The sequence below is a fragment of the Rattus norvegicus genome, chromosome 17 (genome assembly GCF_036323735.1).
Source record: "Rattus norvegicus strain BN/NHsdMcwi chromosome 17, GRCr8, whole genome shotgun sequence".
Classification (NCBI taxonomy): Eukaryota; Metazoa; Chordata; class Mammalia; order Rodentia; family Muridae; genus Rattus; species Rattus norvegicus.
The window spans coordinates 9550121-9577927 of NC_086035.1; the positions used below are offsets into that span (position 1 = coordinate 9550121).

Consider the following 27807-nt stretch of genomic DNA (forward strand, 5'->3'; position numbering starts at 1 on the left):
TCTTTATGTTGAGAAAAAATTTAAGTTTAATGTGGACCAGTCAAAATTAATGTTAGCTTAGGTGAGTAATTGTGCCATGGGTGGTATTATTGCAAAGCTGGACTCCACAGTGGCAGGGCTTTGTCAAGACTCCATTTATGTCTGTGCCTGGGGGTCACTGTCCAGGAATGACTGTGTTGGTTCAATGTGAATGAACTCTGCCATAGGAGTGGAGACAGGAGATCAGGGTTTAAATTCTATCTCCAGCCACATAATGAGCGTCCCAGGTTGGCTCCACTACATGTCTAGATATGTTCTCTAGGTAAGTTCTGTGCATTGATTAGAGAGTTATATGTGCAGCAGGATGGCTGAGATGTAGTATTGATGCTAAAATAATTTTCTGAACATTTAGGACTTTTTCTGAACTTTTTGCCTTATATAGGGAACTCTATGTTTCAGCTCATAAACAGAAATGGGGCCAGAAGTTTGGGCTTTTGGTTGACCTGTCTGAATGTACTGAATAGTTCTTGACAAGGGCATCCTTAAATAGTTGCACAGATACATAATTCAGATTACTAATTCCTAGTAAAATTATATCTTTGGGAAACTCATTTGAAAAGGAAAAGTCTGAGCCATTTTTCAGTGCTGAAATTTGTTTCTAAAAATAAACGTGATGATAAAAGCTGTGTTCCCCAAATTAAAGAGTAGAGGACTGTCTTCCATGAGGAGTTCTCTGATTCAGACTGGATGAAAAGGAGCTAATAGTATGTGAGTGAAGAATTGCAATCATAAGTCATAGAACTACAAGGGGATACTGTACTGAGAGTCAAGTAAGACAGTGCTGGAAACCCAGGATCTAGCAGATTCTCACCTATTATGGTACAGGCTGGGCTTGGACTAACCATCTTTCTGTCCTAGCGTCTTGTGTGCTCTACAAATGTCTTGGAATGATCATCTGAAATATAAAAACTGCTGTGTGTGATTCTGTCCATGTTTGGAAGTACTTACATGTGTGAGCAACTATTTTGTTATGAAACCAAGTATTAGTTTCACTAATTAAAGTCCTGATTAAAGGACTTAAAGGGGAGTTCTTTGCTGTGTATTGCTATACAAGAATCACAACCTAAAATCTCTTATACCTCGGGACATAAGAAAGAGGTGTCAGTTTCAACTCTAAGGAGTGATAAATGATGAAAACCAAGCCATTTCTCTTTTTAGTTATAACTTTTCATTACTGTATTTGGAGTGCACTGCTTGCTGGTATGAAGTTGAACAGTCCTCTGAGTGGGGAGTGGGTATTATTATAGGAAAGACAGGAAGGAGACTTGTAACTTTAATTTTTTCAAAAACAATTTTTAGTGATGTTTCTTAATAAATGCTTTAACCTTCCTTATAGCCACCACCCACCACAGGTAGTGGAAAAGAAAGGATACAGGGAAAGTGGACCTGTTTAGAAAGGTTCTTTGGAGCAATTCCTGCCTGTATTCTTTGGAAATCAGCAGTTCACTGTACAGGCTAGCGGGCAGTGGAAGCTCAGTCCATTTGCAAACACTTTATGGATACACCAGCAGTTCAGTTCTGTAGAGTACGATTAGCAAACACGAATCAGCAGCGGCAGTGTGACCTAGCAGAGACAGCCAGGCCTCTGCCTCAGCTCAGGTCAGCAGGAGGGACCAGCAGGAACTCCAGGAGAAGTTCTTGGCTATGCCTTTCTCAGGGAAGCAAAGACAGCAAGACCTACAAGCATTGTACAGCTAGCTGTACCAGCAAACCCAGCTCTGTCTCTGTTACTCCATGGGTCCTATTTATACCCTCCAAACGTCACACGTTCTCCATGTACTTTGCCTCAGCACAAATAGAGTTCAACTATACAATGTTGTTAACAAAGAATCCTTCATCACATGCCCTCTCACACGTTTGCTGTAGCAGAACATTCTCTCTCTTGTGTCTGCTTCAGTGAAACATTCTTTCATGAGTCTGCCATAGTCTTTGACCTGTGTCCACTTCAGGAAAACACTCATATGTTTGCCCCAGCAAAACACCATCCAACACAACTGACTCTCAAAGAATCCTCAAGTTTCCACTTCAAAGACTCAGAGACAAAGTTAGAAATCAGGAGGGCTGCAGGTCAATACCACACCAGCCTTGAGTTTACTTTTCTTAGCCTTTCTATGCCTTACAGTGCTGTGGGAAACAAAATCACGAGCTAGCGAGACAGTGGCTGACACACACACAGGACATCTGTTCCTATTCGGAGGCTTCCCAGTTCCTTCCACCACGATTAGTAGAACCTTCATCCCCTGCCTTGAGCCTCAAGTGTGTCCCCTCTTATTGTTCTATGGATCAGCAGGCCAGGAGATCTACCGGCAGACCTGACCTACCTTGACTGCCTGACAGGCAGGCTTTCACAGAAGTAGGCGAAATGACTTCTGACACTGGAGCACAATCTCTGCCATTGTTTATGCCTGTCGTACCTTATACCATCGTCCTACTTAGGTTTCTGCTGTTGTGGTGAACGCATGACCAAAAGCGTCTCTGAGAAAAGGCTTATTTGGCTCGCACTTTCATACTCCATCTTCGAGGGAAGTGGGATCAGAAACTCAAGCAGGAGCCTGGAAGGCAGCCCTGAAGCAGACTGTGGAGGATGCTGCTTGCTGTCTTTCTCCCCACGGCTTGCTCATCTTGTTGCTTTGCCCTGGCCTGCCTGTCTAAGACGGGCACCACCTACAGTGGGCCAGGCCCTCTCACATCAGTTATTAGTCAAGAAGATACCCATAATCTTACTGATAAGCTAACCTGATGGAGGGATTTACTCAGTTGAAGGTCTGTCTTCCAGATAACTCTTGGGTGTGTCAAATTGACAAAGAACAAGCACAACCATATTCAACATTATATTTCAAAATAAAGAAGAGAGAACTCAGTTGTATATAAAGAGTATGAAAAAGCATATGCCAAAAAAATAGATAACTTGAACTTCATGGATAAATTCTTAGGAAGACACAAACCAAGACTGACTCAAGAAGTGGAATATTAAAATACAACTAATATAATAAAAAATTGAATTAACAAAAAGCAGCTATAACAAAAGTAGCTATAACAAAAAGATGTGGGTTTCATAGCTTCAGGGGTCATCTTTGTGAAAGAAATAGTAGTAGTTGTTCATAAGCTCCTACAGAGATGAGGTAATGAGAGAATACTGCCCAGCTTATTTCTTAAGTCTGATACCGAGTCCATGGGAGATAGCACAAGAAAAATAAAGGGTGATATTTCTTAAGAATGTAGATGAAGGGCTGGAGAGATGGCTCAGTGGTTAAGAGCACTAGCTGCTCTTCCAGAGGTCCTGAGTTCAAGTCCCAGCAACCACATGGTGGCTCACAACCATCTGTAATGGGGTCTGATGCCCTCTTCTGGCATGCAGGTATACATGCGGATAGAGCACACACACACACATACATACATACATACATACATACATACATACATACATACATATATAATGAATAAATAAATAAATCTTAAAAAAACCAAAGAATGTAGATGAAGGTGAAGGCACAGGTGAGCCAGCCCCAAGAGTGTGAGAACTGCTTCAGCCCCTCATAGGCTGCAGCCCTTGGAAGAGTGGGCCCTGTGCCTTGACTGGACAGAACCGTGGCGCTGGCTCTGGAGGCGTGTATGTGAGCAACCCTGGGGGCCTGAGAGCAGGAGAGGAAGAGAGCTGCCTCTGCCTCCTGCCAGTGCTGTGATTGGGTGGCTTAATGGGAGCAGTGCTAGAGAGCTCGCCCTGTTGGTGTGGAGAAGGGAGAGCCTGGCAGATGACCAGCACAGCCATCACACAGACCCACCCCACAGTCTATATCATATGTGAATGGGTGTGACTCGCGAAAGGGCCAGCTGATCCAGAGCTGCAGGATCTCCATGACATAGGGCACCAACAGAATAACTGGGAAGAGTCCCGGTGAGGACCCAATGTTGATGATGTCACGGAAGCCAGAGGCCTCAAAACAAACCAATGACTCACTTGCCATGAACATTTGCAAGTGGAGATGTGTAGACAGAGGGACGTACTGTGGGGCACACTGACACACTGCAGCTTCCATGACCAGATGGTTTCTATGCTTGCTGTTTGTTTTTTATTTTGGGGGGAGTTGGCAAGAGACAGCACTTTGACTGTCTGCCCTTTGGCACCTATGGGGGTGAATAGAGCATCAACTTAACATGTTAAGATTATCTTTGGAGATAAATTTTTTTGCAGCATTTTACAATTAAATTGATTTTTTTGACAATTTCACACCAGTAAATAATGCATTCTAATCATGTTCATTCCTACTTCTCTTATCCCTGACTCATCGATTCTGCTTCCTCTATAAATTCTCCTCCTGCTTTCGTGTCTTTTGTTTTTTGTCTTGTTTTGTGACTGTATTAGTCAGGGCTCTCTAGGGGAACAGAACTGAGAGCAAGTTGACAACCAAGAGTAACCATCGCAGAGATGTGCTGAGTTTAACTAGGGCTGTCCTTGTGAGATGGGTGTAGACTGTCCCCAGGAGCTTGAGCTGACTACGTTGCTGAAGACGTAACTCACCCAGCTCTGTCACGTTTCCTCATGTTGAAGGCATTGAATGAGGGTCTGCAAATGTTTGCTACATTTTAATTAAAAAGGATAATGCAGTGGATTCCAGTTCAATTTTAAGCCAGTAGTTTTTGTTTTCCAAGTTTGCTCTTAAGTTCTTTGGGTTCAGTGCTAGGCATGGGTCATAGATCCCTTGCTAACTGTCATAAGACATATTCTAGCTCAGCTTGGACATTTCATAGCCTAGACTTGGAATCAGCTATTTCTCCAGTGTACTGCAGTTGCTGTTAGTTGAAAACTAAGGATTTGTTAAGTTGAAGAAGTTAGAAGATTTTTGAGATCTGGGGATATATGTGGTTTAGTTGATAGGATGTTTGCTTAGCATGTATGAAACCCTTGTCGAATCTCTGGCACCATATAAAGAAGGTGATGCACGTCTATGATCCTGGTGTAACTGGAGGCAGAAATTCAGGTTCATCCTCAAGGCCAGCCTGGACTACATGAGACCATCATAAAAGCACAGATTCTGGAGAGTCAAGTCGCTCTGGCTAAATGATCAGCTTAAAGCAGTGAGGTGTCTAGCAAGGAGAGCTCTGTAGTGTTTTTGTTTGTTTATTCATCAGATACCGATTGACAGGCCCTCTCACGTGCTAGAGATGCAAACATGAACACTGTTGGCTAGCACTGTGCTAGCTTTAGTTAACTCATGGTTCTTGTAACTGCTACTAATGCTTTTACAAATGGTTTTTTTCTTTGTTTCTTTCTTTGTTTTGGGCTTTCCCGATGGGCCTTCTATGTGTAACCTTGGCTGTCCTGGAACTGTATCTGTAGACCAGGCTGGCTTCAAACTCTCAGCGATCTGCCTGCCTCTGCCTCCTGAGTGCTGGGACTATAAAGATGTGTGCCTCCAGTGCTTGGCATGCGACTAGTGATCTTGACCACACCTTACCTTATAGACGTTCCTCATTAGAGTATAAATCATACCATATGGCTCACAGGATTGTCAGCTGACAGTTTAATGATTTTGGTTTTTTGCCTTATGCTAATTTTCTGTTTGTGGTATTCTTCCCTTCCTTACACTCTTACAGAGATGTCAGAAGAAGAACAATTTGCTTTGGCTCTCAAAATGAGTGAGCAGGAAGCTAAGGAGGTGAACAACCAGGAGGAGAAAGAAGAAGAGCTCTTGAGGAAAGCCATTGCTGAAAGCCTGAATGTAAATATGCTGTGTTGGAAGCTTGTGGGATTTACTAACAATGTTCTCAGTTACTTAGTGGTTGGTAGAGTTGTATGAGAAATGAGCCTTGGTAGTTTATAGGTTTTTCAGTTAATAAAAATGTCTCTACTTTTTTTTTAAGTCCTCGTTGCTGATTAATCTGATTGAAGTGTTTTTGTTACCCTAAGAGTTTGATTTCGCTCCACAAATTTTTCAGTCAGTGGTTTAAAAGAATCATAGTGATGGGAAGCTTCTGAAGGAGTGTAGAATACCAGGAATTCAAAAGCTTCAGGTCAGATGTTCACCTTGTTTGTGGGGACAGCAAAGAAAGCAAGAGAAAGAATGGTCATTTTAAAAATAATCGAATAGGGGTTGGGGATTAGGCTCAGTGGTAGAGCGCTTGCCTGGCAAGCGCAAGGCCCTGGGTTCGGTCCCCAGCTCTGAAAAAAAGAAAAAAAGAAAAAAAAATAATCGAATAGCTGGGTGGTGGTTACGCACATCTTTGATCCCAGCATTCAGGAGGCAAAGGCAAAGGCAGAGGCAGAGGCAGAGGCAGGCAGATCTCTGTGAGGTTGAGGCCAGACTGGGCTAAGAACAAGATCCATAGCAGACAGAGTACACAGAGAAGCCCTGTCTCAAAAACCAAAAACTACAACCAAACTAAAACAACAACAACCAAAACCAAACAAACAGAAAAACTCAATATTAAATTATGATGTGAATATATGCAAAAGAAATTAATGTAAACAATAAGGATACTTGCCAGTGGCAAGCCTTGATTCTCTTTGCTTGTTAGCTTGTTTGTTTGGGTTGGAGCCTCCTAGAATTGAAAGGGCTGGCTTTCAATTTGGAAGTTCAAGCAGTTTCCTACTTGAGCCTTCTGAAAAGGTTAGGACTAGAGGCATATATCACCATGCGAGTATAATCTGAACCATTCTATACACTATATACCCTCCATATTGGGATGGTATAATATATATATATACTATATGTATATGTATATGTATGTATGTATGTATATATATATGTATTCACTTTACACTGGAGAGTCCATTTGAATCGAGCAGCTATATCTGAAGAGAAGAAAGTCCTAGGGATCAGTGGCCTCCCATTTTGTCCTTCCTGTGACTCTTCATAGACAGCTATTTTAATAACAACCTGGTCTGGTACGGGGTCGCTTGTTTCAGAGTCGCTGGTCTTCTGACGCTTCTGCTGCCAGACCCCGACCTCTGTCTACTGGGCCGTCCTCACATCCCCATCAAGACAGCACCAAAGATTCTGGAACCACTGAAGGCATGTCTTCCGTTCTGACTCCTACACATCAAGTATAACCCTATCACTTCTGCTGCGAGTAGAGACAGAGATGCCCCAAATCCCTGTTATGGTATTAAAGAGGTTCAAACAGAAATAGTTGAAATTTCATTAATATCCAACAAACCTACTTTTATCTCCAGGGAAAACAACACCCTTTGTCCAAAGCCAAAGAGCAGCTTTCATAGCCACATTTGTAATTCTTGATAGATGACAGCTCACCAGGCTGTCTTCCTTTAACAAACACTGTCCTCAGCCCTACTTTTTCTCACATACCTACAGGCATATGGCAGCTGGCACCTCCATCACTGTGCAAAGGCTCACAGATCAGTCAGGGAAACGAGGCTGAGGAAGGAAAGGAGCCCTGGGACCACAGTGAAAACCCTGAAGAGGAGCCGCTCTCTGGCAGCTCAGGAAGCCAGGACCAGTCAAGCCGGCCAGTGTTTGAGAATGAGAAGGTTAAATGTTTTGACAGATGTACTGGCCACTTGGCTGAGCACACACAGTGTGGGAAGCCACAGGAAAGTACTGGGAGTGGTTGTGCTTTTCCCAAAGCTGTTCAGGGTAGGGGGGACACGTCTAGGCAATGCCTTCCTACCCCAGCAGACACCAAAGGCCTCCAGGACATTGGGGGCACAGTGCACTACTACTGGGGTGTTCCATTCTGCCCTGCTGGAGTAGACCCTGATCAATACACCAGTGTCATTCTGTGCCAGTTGGAGGTGTATCAGAAGAGCTTGAAAATGGCTCAGAGACAGCTTGTTAAAAAAAGAGGGTTTGGGGAACCAGTGTTACCTAGACCTCCTTTTCTGATCCAGAATGAATGTGGCCAAGAAGAGCAGACTAGTGAAAAGCATGAAGGCCTCTCAGAAGATGTGAGAGCTGGAGCCAGGGAGGAAAGGCAGGGCTCTGGGGCATCTGTCTGGCACTCAGAAACCAAGGATTCTCAAAAAAGTCCCATTACAAGCTTGAAGCAGAGACTTTTGTTGGAGGAAGAACCAACAACCGGTCGTGGTCAGGTAAGGGCCGTGGTGGTGGTGTAATGAAGGATAATTTATTTACAGATAGAATAAGAATTATTTCAACTATTTTTTGTGGTCTTTGTTCTTTATCTGCTTATTAAAATAATATATGCTTACTATATAAAATAGGAAAAGTTTAAAAAAAAAGAAAAGAACCTGGGTGTCTGGTATGCCTATAATCCTAGCACTCCGGAGGGTGAAGCAGTCTGGCTAGCCTAGGCTACATCATTGTGAGACCTTGTCTCAAAAAAAAAAGAAAGAAAAGAAAAATTAAAATAGTTACCTGCTATCAAACCACCAAGAGGCAATCATCATCATTTCTATACATATAAAATACATTTTTATTTTAAATTTTAAGCAAAATAGAGACTCTTCTGCACAAACTTTGTTCATTTCTTTTACTTTATAATTTACCAGAACTCTTTCTCCACTTATCCAATATACATAAACACATTATTTCATCTTGTTAGTGTATACCATATTCATTTCCAAACTTTTTATTTTTAAAACATTTTTCTACAGATGATGTTTTAAAATATTCAAGGAAATGCAAATTAAAAATATATATTTGTCTTTCAGCTATACCTTCTAGCCAGACATTTCCCCTCTCTGGATTCAATCCATGCTTCTAATTTTTAGTGTATCCTTCCATGATACTTTATGTAATATAAAATATATATATTCTTTTCTCCACTTTTTTTGACAAGTGTCAATGCGAATGTGTCATCTCAGAAGGCATAAGAATTAATTTATTCTGCAGCCAAATATGAATTGCTGTAAGCTGGGAACACAGATTTAGGTTCCCCCAAATTACATGTTCCAACAATGTATCAGTTTTATGAAGGTTACAGAAAGGTTACAAGGAAAGTTACAGATCAAAAGACTTTCCAAGGGGTCTGGAGAGACAGCTTAACAGTTAAGACCACGTACTACTCACTCTTCCAGAGGACCAGGGTGATTCCCATGTCACAACTGTCTGTAACTCCAGCCTCGTCCAGGTGATTGAATGTCTCTGTCTTCTGAGGATACCAACACGCAATGAGCATATGCCTGCATGTAGACAGACACCTTCACACAATTAAAAATAATAAAAAAAAAACATTTAAAGAGAAATCATGTTTTAAATAACATTGGTGGGAACATCAGGTAGATTTCAGTAAAAATGAGAAAATCTCTGACTAGGCCTCAGATAATACCTGATGACATTCTTAGCTTTTAGGTTGGTGGAAGCTAGGGGTCTGCTCATACAGTCCATTACCCAGTAGTCACAAGAATGTTCACACACACACACACACACACACACACACACACACACACACACACACACACACATAGAGGTGATCAATAAATGGCTACTTTGGGGCTAAGAACATTGGGTTCCGGGCATACAGCATTGCAGTCTTTCCACAGTCTAATCAGGGTCTAATCAGTTAAACAGCCTTGTGGCGTGTTTCTGTGTAGATGTGGCTTTTTTTCTAGGAACTTCAGTTCCTGTAGGTTCTCATGTAGCCCAGGCTTGCCTCAAACTTGTTAAGTAGCAAGGATGACCTTGAACTTGTGATCCTCCTGCTTCCATGTCCAGAGTACTGGGGTTGCAGGCAAGTGTTTTTATTTATTGTGTATGAGTATACTGTAGCTGTCTTCAGACACACCAGAAGAGGGCATTGAATCCCATTACAGATGGTTGTGAGCCACCATGTGGTTGCTGGGATTTGAACTCAGGACCTCTGGAAGAGCAGTTAGTGCTCTCAACCACTGAGCCATCTCTCCAACCCCCGTGCTTTCTATAGTACAGAGGATGGCATCCAAGACTTCATGCATGCTGGATAAGCACTGCCAGCTGGGAGACCTCTCCAGTCCCTGCCTTCCATTTATACAAATGATAGTTTACTATATATATTAAACTTTTTAATTTAGTAATTCTGAGATCATTCTATAACAATACTCAGTTTACCTCCCACCCCCTTAGGGAGATACTGTATTGGATAAACCATAGCTTATTCAGTAGCTGACTGGTAAGATGTAAGTTGTCTCTAATACTTTTCTATCCCAAGTAATACCTTGAAGAGAAGACATTTCAGAAGAAGTGTAGGATAATTTCTTACAGATACAGTGATATATCAGAGGCTGATATGTACATTGACAGTCTTGTTAACTATTCTATTGTCATCTATAGAAAATACATATATTCACATTCCCATCAGAGGTATATGAATGGTAGCTCCTCAGACCTGCACCAGCATGGCATTCAGACTGACTGGTATTTCCTGATCTAGAGATGAAGAGATCTCTGCATACTGGTTGTTTTGTTTTGTTTTTTTTTTTTAAGATTTATTTATTTTATGTATGAGTACAGTGTTGCTGTCTTCGGACTCACCAGGAGAGGGCATCAGATCCCATTACAGATGGTTATGAACCACCATGTGGTTGCTGGGAATTGAACTCAGGACCTCTGGAAGAGCAGTCAGTGCTCTTAACCGCTGAGCCATCTCTCTAGCCCCTCTACATAGTGTTTTAATCTGTCTTCCTTCCCTTCCCTTCCCTTCCCTTCCCTTCCCTTCCCTTCCCTTCCCTTCCCTTCCCTTTCCCTCCCTCCCTCCCTCCCTCCCTCCCTCCCTCCCTCCCTCCCTCCCTCCCTCCCTTCCTTCCTTTCTGTGTGTGTCCTGTGTGCACAAACGCCGTAGTGTGTGCAAGGTCAGAAGACAACTTGCGGGGTCAGTTTCCTTCCTCCACCACATCAGTCTTAGGGGGGATAACCTGTGACTTAAGTTCAGTTTCACAGTTTATTCTTTCTTACCATGGTATGTTTCTAATTTTGCTTCTGGTGACTTTCTCTAATGAACCCAGTCTCCTTTTGGGGACATTTAGATTGCTGTCTTAATCTACTTCTAATATGGCTAGATAGTGTTATGTATGGACATTGTATATCTTGTTTCTCTACCTTCCTTTAAACAATTTAAAGATAGGAATTGTTATTTCCCATTTTATAGCTGTAAAAATTGATACTAAATGGCTTGATAAAGACACAAAATTGCTAAAATACAAAAGTCAAACCTATACTGTTAGGAATACTTTTAACAGTTATCATTTCATAAATCTTTATTGTAAGAAAAACCAAACAAATACAGTTAACAAGAGAAACTAAAAAATTCAAAGTCTGATGACAGAAATAGTAATAAAAACTTTAGTAATAAATCAGGATATTCTAAATTATACCGAAGAGTGGGTTTGTAGTTACATGACTTCATAATCTTCAGAAGGGAGTTGGGCCGGCTGTGAGCTGTCACTCAGTCCGGGTCCTCTGCAAGAGCAGCAAGTGTTTGAACTGCTGAGCCAGCTCCGTCTGATGTAGTTGTAAGAATAAAAGTGAGTTTGTATAAAATGTCCAGGTAACTGTGCTTTTGGTCTTTTGGAATGCATGTATGTATGATACACATATGCACGTATGTTAGAGGTTGGAGGCCAGAGGTTGACATTGTTACTTTCCATTTTACTTAAAAAAGAAAGCAGCATGCTTTTAAAGACATTTATTTATGTCTGTATGTATGTGGGGTGGATCGGAACATGAGTGAAGGTTGAAAGACAGCTTGTGGGAATCACTTCCTCTGTCAGTTGCTTGACTTGGGGCTGGTTACTTCTGAGCCATATCTCCAGTTCCTTAAATCAACAAAATTCTGTTAGGTGGACACTAGGTGTCAGTGTTTCCTGTTTTTTTTTTTTCAAAGAAAAAAATTAATTACTTAATTTAAAGAGTTGGGTGCATTATTTATTGTTGATGTATTTTAATGCAAGGGTTTTTAGAAAGTTATATTTCATTTGTGTGTGTGTGTGTGTGTGTGTGTGTGTGTGTGTGTGTGTGTGTGTGTGTAGGTCAGAGGGTAATTTCTGGGGAATCATTTCTCTTCCTTTGGCTATATGAGTCCCAGGGATGGAGCTCAGATTGTCAGGCTTGGTACAAGTGCTTTTACCCTGAGCCATCTTGCTGGCCCATTGCTGCTGGATTCTCATTGATAGTATTGTTCAACTTTGATTTGTCATGACTACATTTCCAGTTGTACATACAGCTCTCCTTTTGACTGTAGATTCAGTTTTCCTCCCTTTTACCTACTCCTTTCCCCCCCCCCCTTTTTTTATATGTTATCCTTTATTGGAGTCATAGAGGGATACATGTTTAACATGTATTGTTAACATGTTAAAAAACCCTGAAAGCTTTATCGAGCAGTTAGAGAGGCTTTTCCTGGATGAAGTGTCATAGCCAAAGCATTTTCCCAGAAAACCCATTTAAGGTAGCATTGCTTGCTTTCTTCAGGAACTCATTATATAGACCCAGGCTAGCCTTGTTGTTGTTGTTCTTTTTTTCGGAGCTGGGGACCGAACCCAGGGCCTTGCGCTTCCTAGGCAAGCACTCTACCACTGAGCTAAATCCCCAACCCCCCAGGCTAGCCTTGAACTCACAGAAGTTTGCTTGCCTCTGCCTCCCAAGTGCTGGCATTGATGTACCATTATGCCTGGGTTAGTGTTTTGTTTTGAGGCAGGGTCCCTTCATAGCTTTGTCTGTCCAGGAGCTTGATGTGTAGACTAGGCTGGCCTTGAGCTCCCCACTGTCTGTCTTCCTCTGTTTCCAGGATAAAGGCATGGGCTACTATGGCCGGCCTGATTTTATTCTTATCAACCGTTAAGTAATACTTTGGAAGATTGTTTGTTTTTCAAGAGGAAGAAGTTTGGGTTGAGAAGACCATTCAGTTGGAACTGTTTGCCATTGCAAGCATGAGGATCTAAATTCCATCCCCAAAACCCATGTGAAATGTCGTGACTGGAGAGTTGGAGACAAATAGATGGATACTGTGGGACTAACCATCCAACTTAGTCAGTGGGGTCAGTGAGGGAGGCTGTCTTAATGAAAAAAGGTGCTTGGGCTGGAGAGATGGCTCAGTGGTTAAGAGCATTGACTGCACTTCCAGAGGTCCTGAGTTCAATTCCCAGCAACCACATGGTGGCTCACAACCATCTGTAATGGATCTGATGCCCTCTTCTGGTGTGTCTGAAGACAGCTACAGTGTACTCACAAATAAATAAATCTTTAAAAAAAGAGAGAAAGAAAGAAAGAAAGAAAGAAAGAAAGAAAGAAAGGAAGGGAGAAAGAAAGAAAGAAAGAGAGATGCTTGTCACCACCAAGAAGGAGGACTTGAATTTGATGCTTAGAACCCCCAAGGTGGAAAGTGAGAACTGACTCTTGTAACTTGTCCTTTGACTCCCACATGTGCATCAGTGACATGTGCACCCCTTTCCCCAAAGATAAATGTGAAACAAAACAAAAACAGCAAAACCCAAGGTGGATATGGCTCAGTGTGGTCATGTGTACCTTGAATCCCAGAAGAAGATCTCTGTGAACTGGAGGTCAGCCTGGTCTTCATATAGTGAGACTGTTATAAACACTAAAAACCTAAGGCAGATAGAGCTTCTGAGGACTGGCATCCGAGATTGGCCTCTGGCTTCCACATGTACATATAAACATGTACTAAGTAAATAACAAAGGAAGAAGGAAGCTCACCTGTGTATTCAGGTTTCCCGTGTCTTTACAGTCTTCCCAAGGTCTGTTTGTTGAAGAAACTTCTGAAGAAGTTCTGAAGAGTTCTGAAGGAGACGACGCTGTGCCTGCCTCACAAAGGTGAGGGTGTATTCTGCTGTGGGTCTCGGGGTCTCTTCCTCAAGACGCTATAAGGGTCAGAAAGAGGAACCTCTTAAGAGAGACTGTATACATGGAAACTTGCCAGCAACTTTTATCTGCTTTATGTGCCCATCGAGACTGGAAATCATTTTTAGCTGTAAGTTTGCAAATGTGTGTCTCTCAGAGTCTAAAATATTAAGCCTGGAAGAGACCATAAAGGTTTTCTTACCCACTCTAGTCATTTTAACATAAATCTCACAGTTTATTACTTGGTGTTCTCTAATCTATCCTAGCTTCCTAGACTGTTTCTTTATGGCTTTTTCTTCCTTTCTTTGTTTTTCTGGTTCTGTTACTTTTTTCTCTCAGACTAGCATACAGATAATAGGGTTTGTAGTCATCTTCATGTGTTTGTTCCACTGCTCTCCTTCACTTGCCTCCCTCATGGCTCAGTCCTCACTGTGTCCCTCTCCTGTCCAGTCCATACTTCTCTCTCTCTCTCTCTCTCTCTCTCTCTCTCTCTCTCTCTCTCTCTCTCTCTCTCTCTCTTTCCTCTGCTCTCTTCTCTCCCCTCCTCTCCTTTCCCCCCCTTATTCCTTCCTTCCTTTTCATCTGTCTGTCATAAACCTCCATACTAATAATGGCTCTAAGATTTAACCCCGGCGTCCCCACTAGCATTTGTTATTTGCTTTCTTGGTAGCCATTCTGATTGGAGTGAGATAGACTTGAAAGGTGTTTGTCCTGACCTGTCTGTCCTGTCCTTTCTTTTTCTTAGAGACAGGATCTCCCTACTTACCTCTGGCTGTCCTGGTACTTACTGTATAGACCAGCCTGGCCTTGAACTCACAGAGATCCACCTGCCTCTGCCTCCCAAGTGCTGGGATGAAAGGCATACACTGCCATGCCCAGTAAATTGTTCCCTTTTATTTTATTTTATTTTATTTTCTATTTTTCGGAGCTGGGGACCGAACCCAGGGCCTTGCACTTGCTAGGCAAGCGCCCTACCACTGAGCTAAATCCCCACCCCAACTGTTCCCTTTTAAAATGTAGTGACCTTTTCTGTCTTCTGACTAATTTTGTTTTGAAGTCTACTTTATCAGATATCAGGATAGCTCTACAAGCCTTTTATTGGCTTCTGACTGATTTGAGTTTTCCATCTCTTGGCTTTTCCTGGAGACAACAGTAGAAGTTTGGAATGAGTCAGACAGTCTCTGTTTCTTCTTTGGTGAATTGAGGTCATTTTATATTTAAAGTTATTATAGTTACATATTTATTAATTCCTATAACTTTTATGGTTGTTTTATGGTTGGTTGGATTGCTGTTTGTTCTTGCTTCCTTATTGGCATCATCGACTAGCTGGTTTACAGTGTTGGACATGGTGGGTTTTTCCTAGAACGCCTTTGTTTAGTCCTTTCTCTACTAGAACCTATTCTTTCCTGTGTCCTTGTAACCGAGCCTGCTTTTCTTCTCCCTTTGTGCGTTCAGAGATCTTCTGCAGTTGAGCCTGGTGGTCACAAACTGCCTTCATTCGTACTTTCCTTCTAATGCTATTATTTTTCTTCAACTTTATTTATTTATATTCAGTTTTAGAAGATGCCTTTGCTGGATATAACATCCTTGGGTGTCAGTTACTTTCAGTGCTTAAAATATATCTTTCCATGGTCCCTTGGCTTTGAGCAGTGCTAATGAGACACTGATACTGTTCTGATGTTTTTACTTTTGTGGGTGAGTTAGTATCTTTCCTTTACTGTTTTGAATATTGTTTCTTTGCTTTGAATGTTTTCATATGTGTATATATTCGTGTTTTGCATGTGTGTGAGTGTGTGTATGTGGAAGCCCAGGACAGATGTATAACATCTTTCTTGATTACTTTTCCACCTTACTCACTGAGGCAGAGAGTCTCAGTTCAACCCAGAGTCTGCCAGCGTGGTCTGTCTTGCCAGTCAGCTAGCTCTGGGGATCTCCTCTTTCTCTCTTCTGAGACTGGAAGTCCAGGTCACTGCCATGCCCCGCCCGGGAGCATTTCTGTGGATTTCTGGGGATCTGGGTTTCTGGGGATCTGAACTCTAGTTCTTAGACTTGTGTGTCAAGTACTTTAATGTCTGAGCTATTTCCTCAGCCCCTACATTGTATGTTTGACTTCATGATTATAATATGTTGTATAGAGGTTTTTCTCTGTACATGTCTATGTTATAAGTGCCTCTTGCTTCAAACAGAATGCCCATTTCTTTGAAAAGGTTTGGGAAACTTTGCTGTCATTTCATTGAATAGTTTATGCTTTTGGTGTCCACAGCAGCCGAGTCTTTTGTCCTATGGATTGTCTTTTGCTTGTTTTTTGAGACAGGGTCTTATATCGTCAGGTATCTCTTGCCCTCCTGAAACTCACTGTGGATCAGGCTGGCTTCAGACTCACAGAGATCCACCTGCCTCTGCCTCCCGAGTGCTGGGACTAAAGGTTTAGCCCAGTCTGTCTGATTATCCCAGAATTCTTAGATGTTATGGGAATGCTCGTTTACTTCTTCCTCACTGGTAACGGGATGCAGTGCTCGCTTCACTTTGTCCTCTGTCCTCTGAGACCGTGATGGTCTCAGGCTGTGTGGATGCTGGGGCCCCACCCCAGTACACTGAAGGAGCAGTGAGTGCTCTCACTGAGCCGTCTCTCCAGCACCTCTACTTTGATTTTTGTCCATTAAACTTCTTAGTTCCTGCCTTCTTCCTCTCTTGTTCCCTTCTTCCTTCTCTCACTTCTCTTCCTTTCCTTTCTCTCTCTTCCTTCTCTCACTTCTCTTCCTTTCCTTTCTCTCTCTTCCTTCTCTCACTTCTCTTCCTTTCCTTTCTCTCTCTTCCTTCTCTCACTTCTCTTCCTTTCCTTTCTCTCTCTTCCTTCTCTCACTTCTCTTCCTTTCCTTTCTCTCTCTTCCTTCTCTCACTTCTCTTCCTTTACTTCCTCTCTCCCTTTCAAAAAAAATCTCAATTTCCTTTCTGAATTTTTTTTTCTAGGTTTGTGTGCCATGTTAGATCACAAGTCATTTTTATCAGAAAATATTTGAAAGCTTTATGTGCATTTTACTTATTTTGGTGCTTCTCAGTTCCGTAGTTGAGAATTATGGTCTTTAGAGGAGTTGTGTTGTCCTGACTTCATATTTCTTGCATTTCATTGTTGTGATTTATGTGTCTGTTGGTTTGGCTAGCTCTTCAGGATTTCGGAGGTGGATCTTCTTAGTTAGCAGGCTACCTTTGAAGGTATACACTCGGGAGGAAACACTGCTATAGCAGCAATAATATCAGACTGTATTAGATATAGAAATGTACAAAATCAACTACACTCCTTAGTACAGAGTCAGCAATAACCATATAACTGGAAGTACCATTCTGCTGTAGAATGTGGCGTGAAGGTCAGCACTCTGTAAAGGAAGTGTGGAAGTAGCAAGTGAGTGAGATAAAAGGAGAAGGAACACAAGAAAGACGTGGGGAACAGTTAAATAGATGAAAAGAAGAAAAAGAAATGAAGAACGATGGGGCTGGAGAGATGACTCAGTGGTTAAGAGCACTGACTGCCCTTCATATGACCTAAGTTCTATTCCCAGGAACCACATGGTGGCTCACAACCATCTGTGATGGGATCTGATGCCCTCTTCTGGTGTGTCTGAAGACCGCTAGAGTGTACATATATATTTTTATTTATAAAAAGACATGAAATAGAGAAAAATTTGGGAGGAGGGGAGAGACAAGGGCAGGAGAGTAAGAAAGCATCACTAAATAGAAAAGTTACACTTAGCTTTGCATTCTGTGGGCTGGGCAGAGTCCCTCACCCTCTTTAGCCTGCCTATATTGTTTCTTCTTGAGTGGCTGTTTATCTAAGGAGTGTCTCCCAAGTGGAGTGGGAATGTGGAAATCATATCATAGCATTGAGATTGGTACAAGCAAAAGACCTGCTTTCATGTTTTCAAGGTCACCCTGCTAGAGAGATGTCCTTTCACGTATTATTACACCCCAGGAACTTCAGAGTTCTTGGGCTTAACAGTAATGAATTTACGTAGGTGATTGTAAAGTTTGATCTGCTTACTGGCCTGAGGCTCAGAGCTGCTAAAACTCCAGCATAGTTCTAGTTGATGAGATCTGTTCCCAGCCACTGAGCATGGATGGGGTTGTTTCTCCTTATACATGATCCAGTCTAAGCCAGTCTCATGTAGGCAGCCCTGCTGCTGTCCACAACTGCTTTTAAGAGGCTTCCCTGACTAAAGGTTCGTGGCAGACCGAATTGAGGTTTCCTAGCTTGTGGATGTTCTTTGATCTCACAGGTTGCCCTAGGTGGTTGAGTTGTTTGTTTTCTAAATTTTTACTTTTATGTGTATGGGTGTTGTACCTGCATTAAATTTGTGTCTGGTACCCTTGGATGCCAGAAGAGTGCATCAGATTCCCAGACATTTGTGAGCTTCCGTGTGGGTGCTGAGGATTGAACCCAGGTTCTTAGGAGGAACAGCCAGTGTTCTTAACCATTGAGCCTCAGTCCAGTTTTTAACAATAGATTTTTCCCCCCTCAAAATGGTGCCTGGCCACTGCATTCTAAGCCATCTGGTATAACACAAATGGGATTTGTCTCCACCACAGATCTGTCTACTGAAGTAATCACTGCTCATGGAAATCAGAAACTGGATTTGAGGTTTATAAGGACTGGGGCAGACCTACCTTGCTTTTATCTGGCTTGAGTTTGGAAATGGCTGCTGAGTTTCTTCTGTGGGCTAAGGACCCGTGCAGCTAGTGTGCTCAGCTTGACGTGCACGTGTGCCTTTGTCTGCTCCTCTCCAATCTGCTTTCACTCACTTGGTAGACTGTCAGAGCTTTTCCCTCTATCTTTTTTGGTACAGTCTGATTTTTCTTTTCTGATGGTCTCCTCTACTGGCTTCCACAGAGACACAGCCATATTACCGGTCTGCTTATGTACTTACCTACGCACTTACGATGTGCACTCCCAAATCTTATTTCTCTTTTGAATGATATATTTATCTTTATTTTTTTGTGCATTGGTGTTTGCTTGCATATATGTCTGTGTGAGGACACCAGATCCCCACAAGCTACTACTACAGATAGTTGTGAGCTGCCATGTGGTTGCTGGAAATTGAACTCAGGTCCTTTTGAAGAGCAACCAGTGCTCTTAACCGCTGGGCCAGCTGTCCAGCCCCATAAATCTTATTTCTTAGCCTGTGTATTATTCAGGCCACACAATTCTGTACCCCCTTTACTCAGTTCTCTGCCATTGTGTCTGCTTGGTGTCTTCCCTGACACTGTATGTGCATACTTCTTCCATTCTTGATTAGTTGATCAAGTTTTATCTTCCAAATCTTTTTTCTTTAATAGATAATGGCTAATTGGTTATTAATTAGGTCAGGTTTCTAGCCACTTGGGTTTGGGGAATTTCTTAAGGGCCGATCTTTGTATTGGGTGGCTCTCATCTTTCCTATGAAGCTTAAGGCCCAGTTATCATTACTGTAATTTAGGTAGTGGTCTTTATTAAGCTTTTGGTGGTATTAAGTATTTGTCTCTCTGATGACAGTTTGATTCTTTTGCTGTTAAGACACTTTTGGAAATGTTCTAAACTGGAGTTCGTCTTCTGCTCCCTGTAGGCCTCTCTGTTTTGTTGTGGTTAGCCTGTGCAGAGCAGATGCAGGTTTTAATAAATGATTACACACTTTGTCACCAGGAGAGAGTTGAAATCACATACAATGTGGTTTGACTTCAAATTGATTAGCCCATTTTATAAATGTCAGCAAATTGTCTTGTGATAGACTTTTTGAATAGAGCCCTAATGTTACATGCAGCGTAAACTGTGTCTAGCTTGGGTTTATAACAAATGTTCTGAAATCTTTTATTTAGAGAGAGAACTCACTCGTGGTTTCCTGTCATAGTTTAGTTATTTGTCATGAGTCTCAGTGGTCTCTCTTCTCTGTGGCTCTTGGCTGACATGAGGGTTTGTGTTTTTAAGTGTCTTCTTGCATACTTGATCAAACTATCCTAAAACTCTGTGAAGCATGAGGGGACTATTGCGGATGCTTAGATCTCTCAGCCATGTGTTCTGGTGTCAGGAAGAGATCACACTCTGTGAACAAACAGGCAGGAAAAACCAGAAGGTTGGATAAGGGAAGCCATTCATAATTAAGTTTTTCCCAAAAGAGATATTCAACTTGTGTGGGCAGATTTTTGCTGTAGGATAGTTTGGAATTTAATTGTATTTTTGTTGCTTGGAAAGCTGTATCTCAAGATAAAGAGAAACTTTAGCTGTAAGGGGAGGAGAAAGCACTGTGCTGTCAGGAGAATCCCCGTGTTTTCTGCATTTATGCCTCTTCTCTTTGCAAGGCTTATACCTGGTGGCCAGACTGCAGGACACCTTTGACATGGGCAGACTGTGGTATAATTGTCATCTTCTCGGGTAGTTACTGGGCACTCGCACTATGGGTGCCTTGCTTTCTGGTTGTGACACTGTACAGAATATATCTGTTTGTTTGCAGATGTTTAGAAGACCCACCATTGCTGTAGACCTGTGTTCTGCTTTATTCTATGAAGAGTTCACTTGTCATTTGATTCTGTTTTCAGCATTGCAGTTTTGACCAGTAAGAGAGATTTAGTTCTTATGCCGGAAGCTTCTACAGAAGAAGTCACTGTTTGTCCTGGTGAGTACCATATCTGATTTATGTGTGCATGTGCTTGTCACCACCTACACGCTCACATACTAGTTCTGGTGCACACAGGTTTTGATTATCAGTCTTGTTTTCTGCTTAGGGGTAATTTGCTTTTGAAATTAATATGGCTCTTTGCTTGCTTGTCTACTATGTGATCTGAAGAAGCAACAAAAACTCCAGAATAATCCTTACTTAACAGTCAATTCAGAGCCAAGGGGACTTAAATGCTTAATCTGTGTGTTTTCAGAAAGTTGGGCTGTTCTCAGGTCACCTTCATTATTAAGCACTGCCCTTTACTAGTTAGTTTTGGTGTGAGTTATAGTGAGTTTGGGGACTGAATTTTTGTGCAGTTTCATGACTGGGATAGTTTTAATCATAGACAAGACCTGGTTAAATGCTGTAGTTTGTAATTACAAAAAAGGAAGTATATACCTTGATTAGGCCTAAGACATCACTAATTGAGAGTTTTGTGTGGATGGGCCTCTGTCTGTAGAACAATGTAAAAATGAACTAAGATATCGCTGTCTCAGGGAACTCTCTGACCAATCATCTTACTAAATGAACTGCTTTCATTCTCTATTTGTTTTAGTTTATCTTTCTTTTGTTTTTAAAAGAAGATCCCATTGTATTCATCAGGAATATCTTCATGTGAGGCTAAAGGAAATACCTACCAATATTTAAACTCACTGAAAAATAAGTACAAACACTGCTTCAAGACACATTTGTTTCCTTTAGAGCGTATGTAGCCTGTCAGAGTATTCGTAGTTTTCTTATTTTAATTTCTTTCCATATTTTTCCACAAAGGATAAAACTTAGTTAACATGCACTCTAGGAAAAAATCCTATAAATACTTTAAAACACTTGGCAGCCTATCAAAAAGGTTTTTATTGTTTTCAGAATGTGAGTAATGTTAGTTTTTAATCAGAGCGGTTTCTTAATACATTTGAGATGTATTTGGATTACTGCCTAATGACACCTTCTAAAGACTCCATTACCTAAGCACTCTGGTTTTGGCAAGGGCACTTAGGAATATGGTGCTGTCTTTGTGAAAAGGAAACTTTGTCCCCTTCTTTGTGTACAAGTGGTGAATTTCGCCCTCCTTCTGGGAAGTCAGCCTACCTGTTTGCCATGATGGTGTATGATGTCATTGGGGCATCTTTCAGGAATAACCTGATTGTTCAATAGTGATCATGAAACTTAGTGAATAGATTTTAATTTTTACATGCGTTTAAGGGGGTGTGGGCTAGGAGATAAAACTAAAAAGGGGATCATAGGAGGGTAAAAAGATTTTCTAAGAAAAATAAGGTAATGGAATACACATGGCCTAAAAGGCAAAGAGGATGACCTGGGGAAGGAAGGAGTGAGTAGGGGAGGAGGGGGTGGGAACAGAGTGAGGGAGGAGCGTCATTAAAAACAAGTATGCATGAAATGTGACCAGGAAAGCCATTGCTTTGTGAGCTAATTAGAAAGTAAAAGAAAGTCCTAAGGGCTGGGGACCTGGATTGTGGGACACAGAACCCAGCTTTGAAGCACAACACCCACACGGAAGGCGTTTAGGTCAGCAGATGGTTGAATTTAGTCTGTAAGCTAATGATAGGAAGTATAGTCACAAAAGTTACCCCACCCCAGTTAGGAAGGTTTACTTTCTTCTCTCTCATTAGCTAGCGCTGTCTGTTCACATGCAGTGTTCTGCATGCATGCAGAGCTGCACCATGTGCATGCAGTTCCCAGGGAGGCCAGAGGAGGGCACTGGCTCCCCTGGAACTGTTGTTACAAATAGGCTGTGGATGCCGGGAATTCAATCCAGGTCCTCAGGAAGAGCAACTGATGCTCTTAACTACTAAGCCATCTCGCTAGCCTCAAGATTTGTTTTGACTCACAGTTTCAGGGGCCTTAATCAGTGGCTGCTTATTTTCCTGCGCTGAGCAGAACACAGTCCTGTTGGGCACGTGGGCTCAGTGGCCGATGGCTTTCAAGCTTCACTTTTTTCTTCCCTTTATCATCTCATTAATCCAATAGGCTACCCGACCCATTCCTTGGGTCCGAGCCTTCCTGATCCAGTTATCTGAGGATATTCAGTCAAGTTGACACTCAGGGTTAGCTGTCACAGCGTGCCACCAGTATTGTTTCTGAGACACCGAGGCTCCTAAGTGTTCTCACAGTTAGACTGTTCATCTCTCCTACTTGTTGTTGCTGTCGTAGTCTGCGGTGAGCGAGTTCTGTCTTGGAACAATAGATTTGGTGATAAGCTCTTTCACAGAAATTTATCACAGATGAGTTTTTGCAGTTTTTGAGCCTTTTACCACCAAAGTGGATAAAGTATGTGTGTGTCCAGTTTTCAAATATAGTCAATACTAGAATGTATTTGTTCCTCTAATCATTCTGAAGATAGTTTAGAATATTATAGAGTATTTGCCCGGTGTTGGCTATTCGTTGTGTGGGTGAAGCATGAGAGTGTTTTTATTTCTTCATTCCTATGACCTGATTACTTCCCAGTGTCTTCCCACTTCCCATTACATCACTGGTAGTATGATGTCATCATTCATTCAGATGGACAAAGGCGCTGAGTTTGTAACGTTTCTTCACCAGATTTGTTGTCATTTAAACTATAATTATCATTAGCTTCTTATACTGATAGGTGTCTAGAACTTGTAGTTTGAAAACTTAAAACATTTTTCTATTAAATCACCAAATTGGGTTGGGGATTTAGCTCAGTGGTAGAGTGCTTTCCTAGCAAGCGCAAGGCTCAGGGTTCAGTCCTCAGCTCCACCCCCCCCCCAAAAAAAAAGATTGTAATCTAACTTAAATCACCAAATCTCCCCAGCTTATTTCTCCAAGATTAGTAAATATTTTCGGCTCTTTAGGCTAGATATTTTGTAAGAGCTACTCATCTCTGTTTTCCTGCAAAAGCAGCCATGGACAATGCATAGATGAATGAGTATGGCTCTGTGCCAATAAGGCCTTATTTACAAAACTGGGCGGCCAGCCAGATTGGGCCCAGAAGGCATGAGTGGTTTGCTGCTCCTGATCTACACTCTGTCTTTGAGTTAGTAGGAGGTAGGACAATGCCTGGAGCTTGTTATTCCATTAATATTTGTTGAACTAGTAGGTAGTGCTTAAAGAACATATTAAAGAATGGCATATCTTTTTAAAAATTTTTGTTTGTTTATTGTTTTGCTGTTTTAGATTTATTTACTGTATATGAGTACACAGTTGCTGTCCTCAGACACCTCAGAAGAGGGCATCGGATCCCATTACAGCTGATTGTGATCCACCATGTGGTTGCTGGGGATTGAACTCAGGACCTCTGGAAGAGCAGGCAGTTCTCTTAACCACTGAGCCATCTCTCCAGCCCCATGGCACATATTTGTAATGAATGCATATTAGTTTTTACCCTAATTTATGTTTTTCCTATTTACCTCTTTAACCTTAGTGCTAATATAGGCAGTTTTTGATTTTTATCAAAATCAGTAGATTTTGAAACTAGCCAAGTAGTGAAAAAAAGGGACGGACCATTATACATCTGACAGCATGGCTGCCTCTTAGTTACATGGTACTAAGTAATGGATGACACCAGAGACTGTATGACGTGTGACTTTTGCATTTTTTTTTTTATTCTTTTTTTGGAGCTGGGGACCGAACCCAGGGCCTTGTGCTTGCTAGGCAAGTGCTCTACCACTGAGCTAAATCCCCAACCCCGACTTTTGCATTTTTAAAAGACAAGTCTCACTCTCTGTCCCAGGTTTGAACTTGAATTCTGTCTCAGCCTCCTGAATAGCTAGGATCACAGTGCGTGCTGCCATATCTTGCTGATTCCATTTAGATGATATTCCAGGGAAGACAGAATGGCAGGAGCACACAGTAGGTTTGTACAGTTGACTTCAAAAGGCACAGGAGGATTTCAGTGGGATGCTGGAAACATAATTTCTGTATTGGATGGTAGTTCCATACTATAAATTAGTCAAAACCTATCAAATTACAAACTGAAAAAATGGTGAATTCTGTTATATGTAAATTATGTCACAGTAAAGCTTCAAGAGGAAACAAACTAGGTTTATATTGTCAATGAGATATTATACTCTAAATTTTAGAGGGAAAGAAGCAAAATGAAAATTGTTGGTGTTTCCGTTTCTTCTTTAATTACAGAGACACAGTTAAGTTCCTTTGAGCCCCTTGACCTGAATGGAGAAGACTCTGTAGATGGCAGAGAGATCCCCACTGAACTAGGAATGACAGTGAGTAATAGGCAGGTGAGTTCTCTCTCTGTAATTTTCTCCTTCATTTGTTTATGCTTTTGGTCTTCTGTATGATGCAGCATTTGCCTTGTCTTAAAAGATTTTGGTAGAAATACTCAAGTTAATAAAAAAAAAAAAGATTTTGGTGCTAAAGGGTTTTAACTTTAGGGCCACTTACCTCAGAAATTTTTATAAATTATCAGTTCAGCACTGTTTATTAAAATATCATCATTTCTTTTGTTTGTTTTATTTTTGTTTTTTTGAGACAGAGTTTCTCTACATAGCCCAGGTTGTCCTGGAACTTACTATGTAGACTAGGCTGGCCTCAAACTCCTGCCTCTGGTTCCTGAGTGCTGGGGTTAAGTGTGTGCACCACTAAGGCCAGGCGTTTCCCACTCCCCGAGTACTTTATTATCTCTGTTAGAGATGGGAAAAGACAGGCTTAGACTGTTGATGTGATTTACTATTATGTATTACTATTGATGATAGAACTAAAACCTGAACATAAATTTGTGTCTAAATCTATAGAGACATTTCCCATTACATACAGATACATAGCAGAAAAGAACAATGGGGGAATCACTATCTAACATAAACATATTTTTCAACATTAATTTATAAATGTTATCAGAAATACAAAGGGAAGACAAATAAATTAATCTCTATTTGGGTCATTAACCATCCCTCACCACACAGGCCTGACCACGCCATAAAGTTAAGACTGTTCGAGTGGGGTTGGGGATTTAGCTCAGCGGTAGAGCGCTTGCCTAGCAAGCACAAGGCCCTGGGTTCGGTCCCCAGCTCCAGAAAAAAAAAAAAAAAGAAAAAAAAAGATTCTAAAAAAAAAAAAAAAAAAAGGGCTGGAGAGATGGCTCAGTGATTAAGAGCACTGACTGCTCTTCCAGAGGTCCTGAGTTCAAATCCCAGCACCCACATGGTGGCTCACAACCATCTATAATGAGACCTGATGCCCTCTTCTGGTGTGTCTGAAGACAGCTACAGCATACTTATATATAATAAATAAATATTAAAAAAAAAAAAAAAAGACTGTTCGAGTGCTCGGGACCCATTAATCTTAGCACCAGAGAGATGGATCTCTGAGTTCCAGGTTAGTCTACTTTACAATGTGAGTTCCAGGACAGCCCAGCCAGGGCTGCATAGACACTGAAAACCTTTTTTTTTTTTTGAGACAAAGAATCTTAGAGTGTGTGTGTGTGTGTGTGTGTGTGTGTGTGTGTGTGTGTGTGTGTGTGCATTCACCTGTTTGTATCCATGTTTCCCTCCTCTGTCAGTCTCCTCCTTACTCTGAGACAGGACCTGTCTCTCAGTGAGTCTGGAGCTGACTCTTTTGGCTAAACTGGGGCCAACAAACCTCTGGGTCCTTCCCATCTCTGCCACCCCTCCCTGTCCCCTAGTGCAGGAAGTTGCAGGTATGCACGTCTTAGCTTTTCTGTGATTGCTGAGGATTCGAACTCAGGTCCTCATACTTGAGTAGAAAGTACTTTACCCAGGTAGCCACTCTCTAGGTCCTTTACTGTGTATTTTTCATGTTGGATTTGACTAAGGAATTTTCCAGTAATTCTGTTGCTGTAAAAAGCAGTTTGAGGGAAGATTGAATAAATTTGTCTATAAAATAAAAAGTTTGCTTATATTTATGTTTATAGTCCTGAACACTTTAAAAGAGACTTAAGTTTCTCATTCCTTTTTATACTGGATATTTAGAAACAACGTTCACAGTAGATGTTAGATCCCTTTCTCAGTCTTCGCACTGCAGGTAATTGGTTAGAACCCCTGCTTCCATGAATCATCTATAAACTTCTTGGCACCTGATATGTAATAGACTGGGCTTTCCTAATGGTAGTGTAGGAATAATGGGTCTCTGGAGCAAATCTGCTGAGGATACATGCAGAACAGAGTAATACAGTTACCCTCGCATACAGACAAAGCCCTACAAGCCTTTAGCTGTCAAGGCTGCTTTGTACCCAGGTTCTTTTTGTTTGTTTGCTCTCACTGCATGAGACAGGTTTCTTCTGTGTAGCCCTGGCTGTCCCGGAGCTACTCTGAAGACCAGGCTAGCCTCGAACTTAGAGATCTGCTGCTCTGCCTCCAATTAAAGGTGTGTGCTGCCACCACTGCCTGGCTCCCCAAATACATTTTAAAAACTGGGTTTCTTAAAATATTAAAGTAGACAGAGTGTAAAACATCTAACTGACTTAGCACAAGTAGAAGAATGCATATAGAAATAGTTTTTCTGCTGTGAAAGTTTTCTGTCTGTTCAGTGATATTAGCTTGTTAATGGGGTAGCCACTTGGCAGTACTGACTTATGGAGAGCAGCCTTGTTATAACTACAGTCTCTCCTGACTTGACTTCTGTCAATTTTCTTTGTAAGTAATGGAATAATATTTTCTCTAATGTCTGAGGATTTTCTTTAGGTGTTTCCAGGTTGAGTTAGGAGAAGTTGTTCCAAGCCAAACTGTTAGTTTAGTGAGTTTTTATGTGAATTAAGAGTCATATAGAAGCATTGGGGAGGTATAGGCAGGTGGATCTCTGAGTTTGAGGCCAGCCTGGTCTACAGAATGAGTTTTAGGACAGCCAAGCCTTAACAAAGAAACCCTGTCTTGAAAAACAAACAGACAAAACCTACCCCTTCCCCCCCCAAAGATTTTCAGTTTTCTGACATAATGCTATCTATAAATATAGTAGGTGGAATTCACAGCTCTCCTGGGATGTGGCCTGAGAGTTGCATACTGGACAAACCGACAAGGGATTATAATTCTGTGTCTTGAGTACCACTTTTGATATTTCATTGTGTAGTATTTCACTTAATTATTTTATACATACGGTGTGTGTGTGTGTGTGTGTGAGAGAGAGAGAGAGAGAGAGAGAGAGAGTGTGTGTGTGTGTAAGTCTTTTTTTTCCACCCATGTAGATTCTGCGGATTGAACTGAAGTCAGCAGAATTGGTGTTAAATATCCTTACCCTCCGAGCCATCTTGCCTGGATGGTGTTTTAAAACAAAAGAAGCAACTCTCAGAGACCAAATCTGATCAGTTGCACAGTCCTAATAAAAGTGCTCTGCTCACGCTTTCTGCCTTGTAATTCCTTTCTGGTAGTTAATATTTAAATAGACCTTTTCAG

At 41.5% G+C, this 27807-nt stretch overlaps 1 protein-coding gene across 9 annotated transcripts in view; it reads left to right on the top strand.

Annotated features, from left to right (window-relative positions):
* Uimc1 (ubiquitin interaction motif containing 1) overlaps nucleotides 1-27807 on the top strand; it is a 69045-nt gene that overhangs the window by 21198 nt on the left and 20040 nt on the right. For 7 of the 9 annotated variants that reach the window (XR_010058818.1, XM_063276146.1, XM_039095471.2 and 4 more), the window contains 6 exons: nucleotides 5635-5759; nucleotides 6947-7052; nucleotides 7353-8089; nucleotides 13675-13760; nucleotides 20349-20425; nucleotides 24581-24684. Coding sequence is in view for 8 of the 9 variants with exons in the window: in XM_063276146.1 (XP_063132216.1) it covers nucleotides 5635-5759; nucleotides 6947-7052; nucleotides 7353-8089; nucleotides 13675-13760; nucleotides 20349-20425; nucleotides 24581-24684 (1235 nt within the window). In the remaining variant the exon portion in view is untranslated. The remainder of the gene's footprint in view (nucleotides 1-5634; nucleotides 5760-6946; nucleotides 7053-7352; nucleotides 8090-13674; nucleotides 13761-20348; nucleotides 20426-24580; nucleotides 24685-27807) is intronic. The other 2 variants (XM_063276147.1, XM_017600476.3) reach the window with 1 other exon arrangement.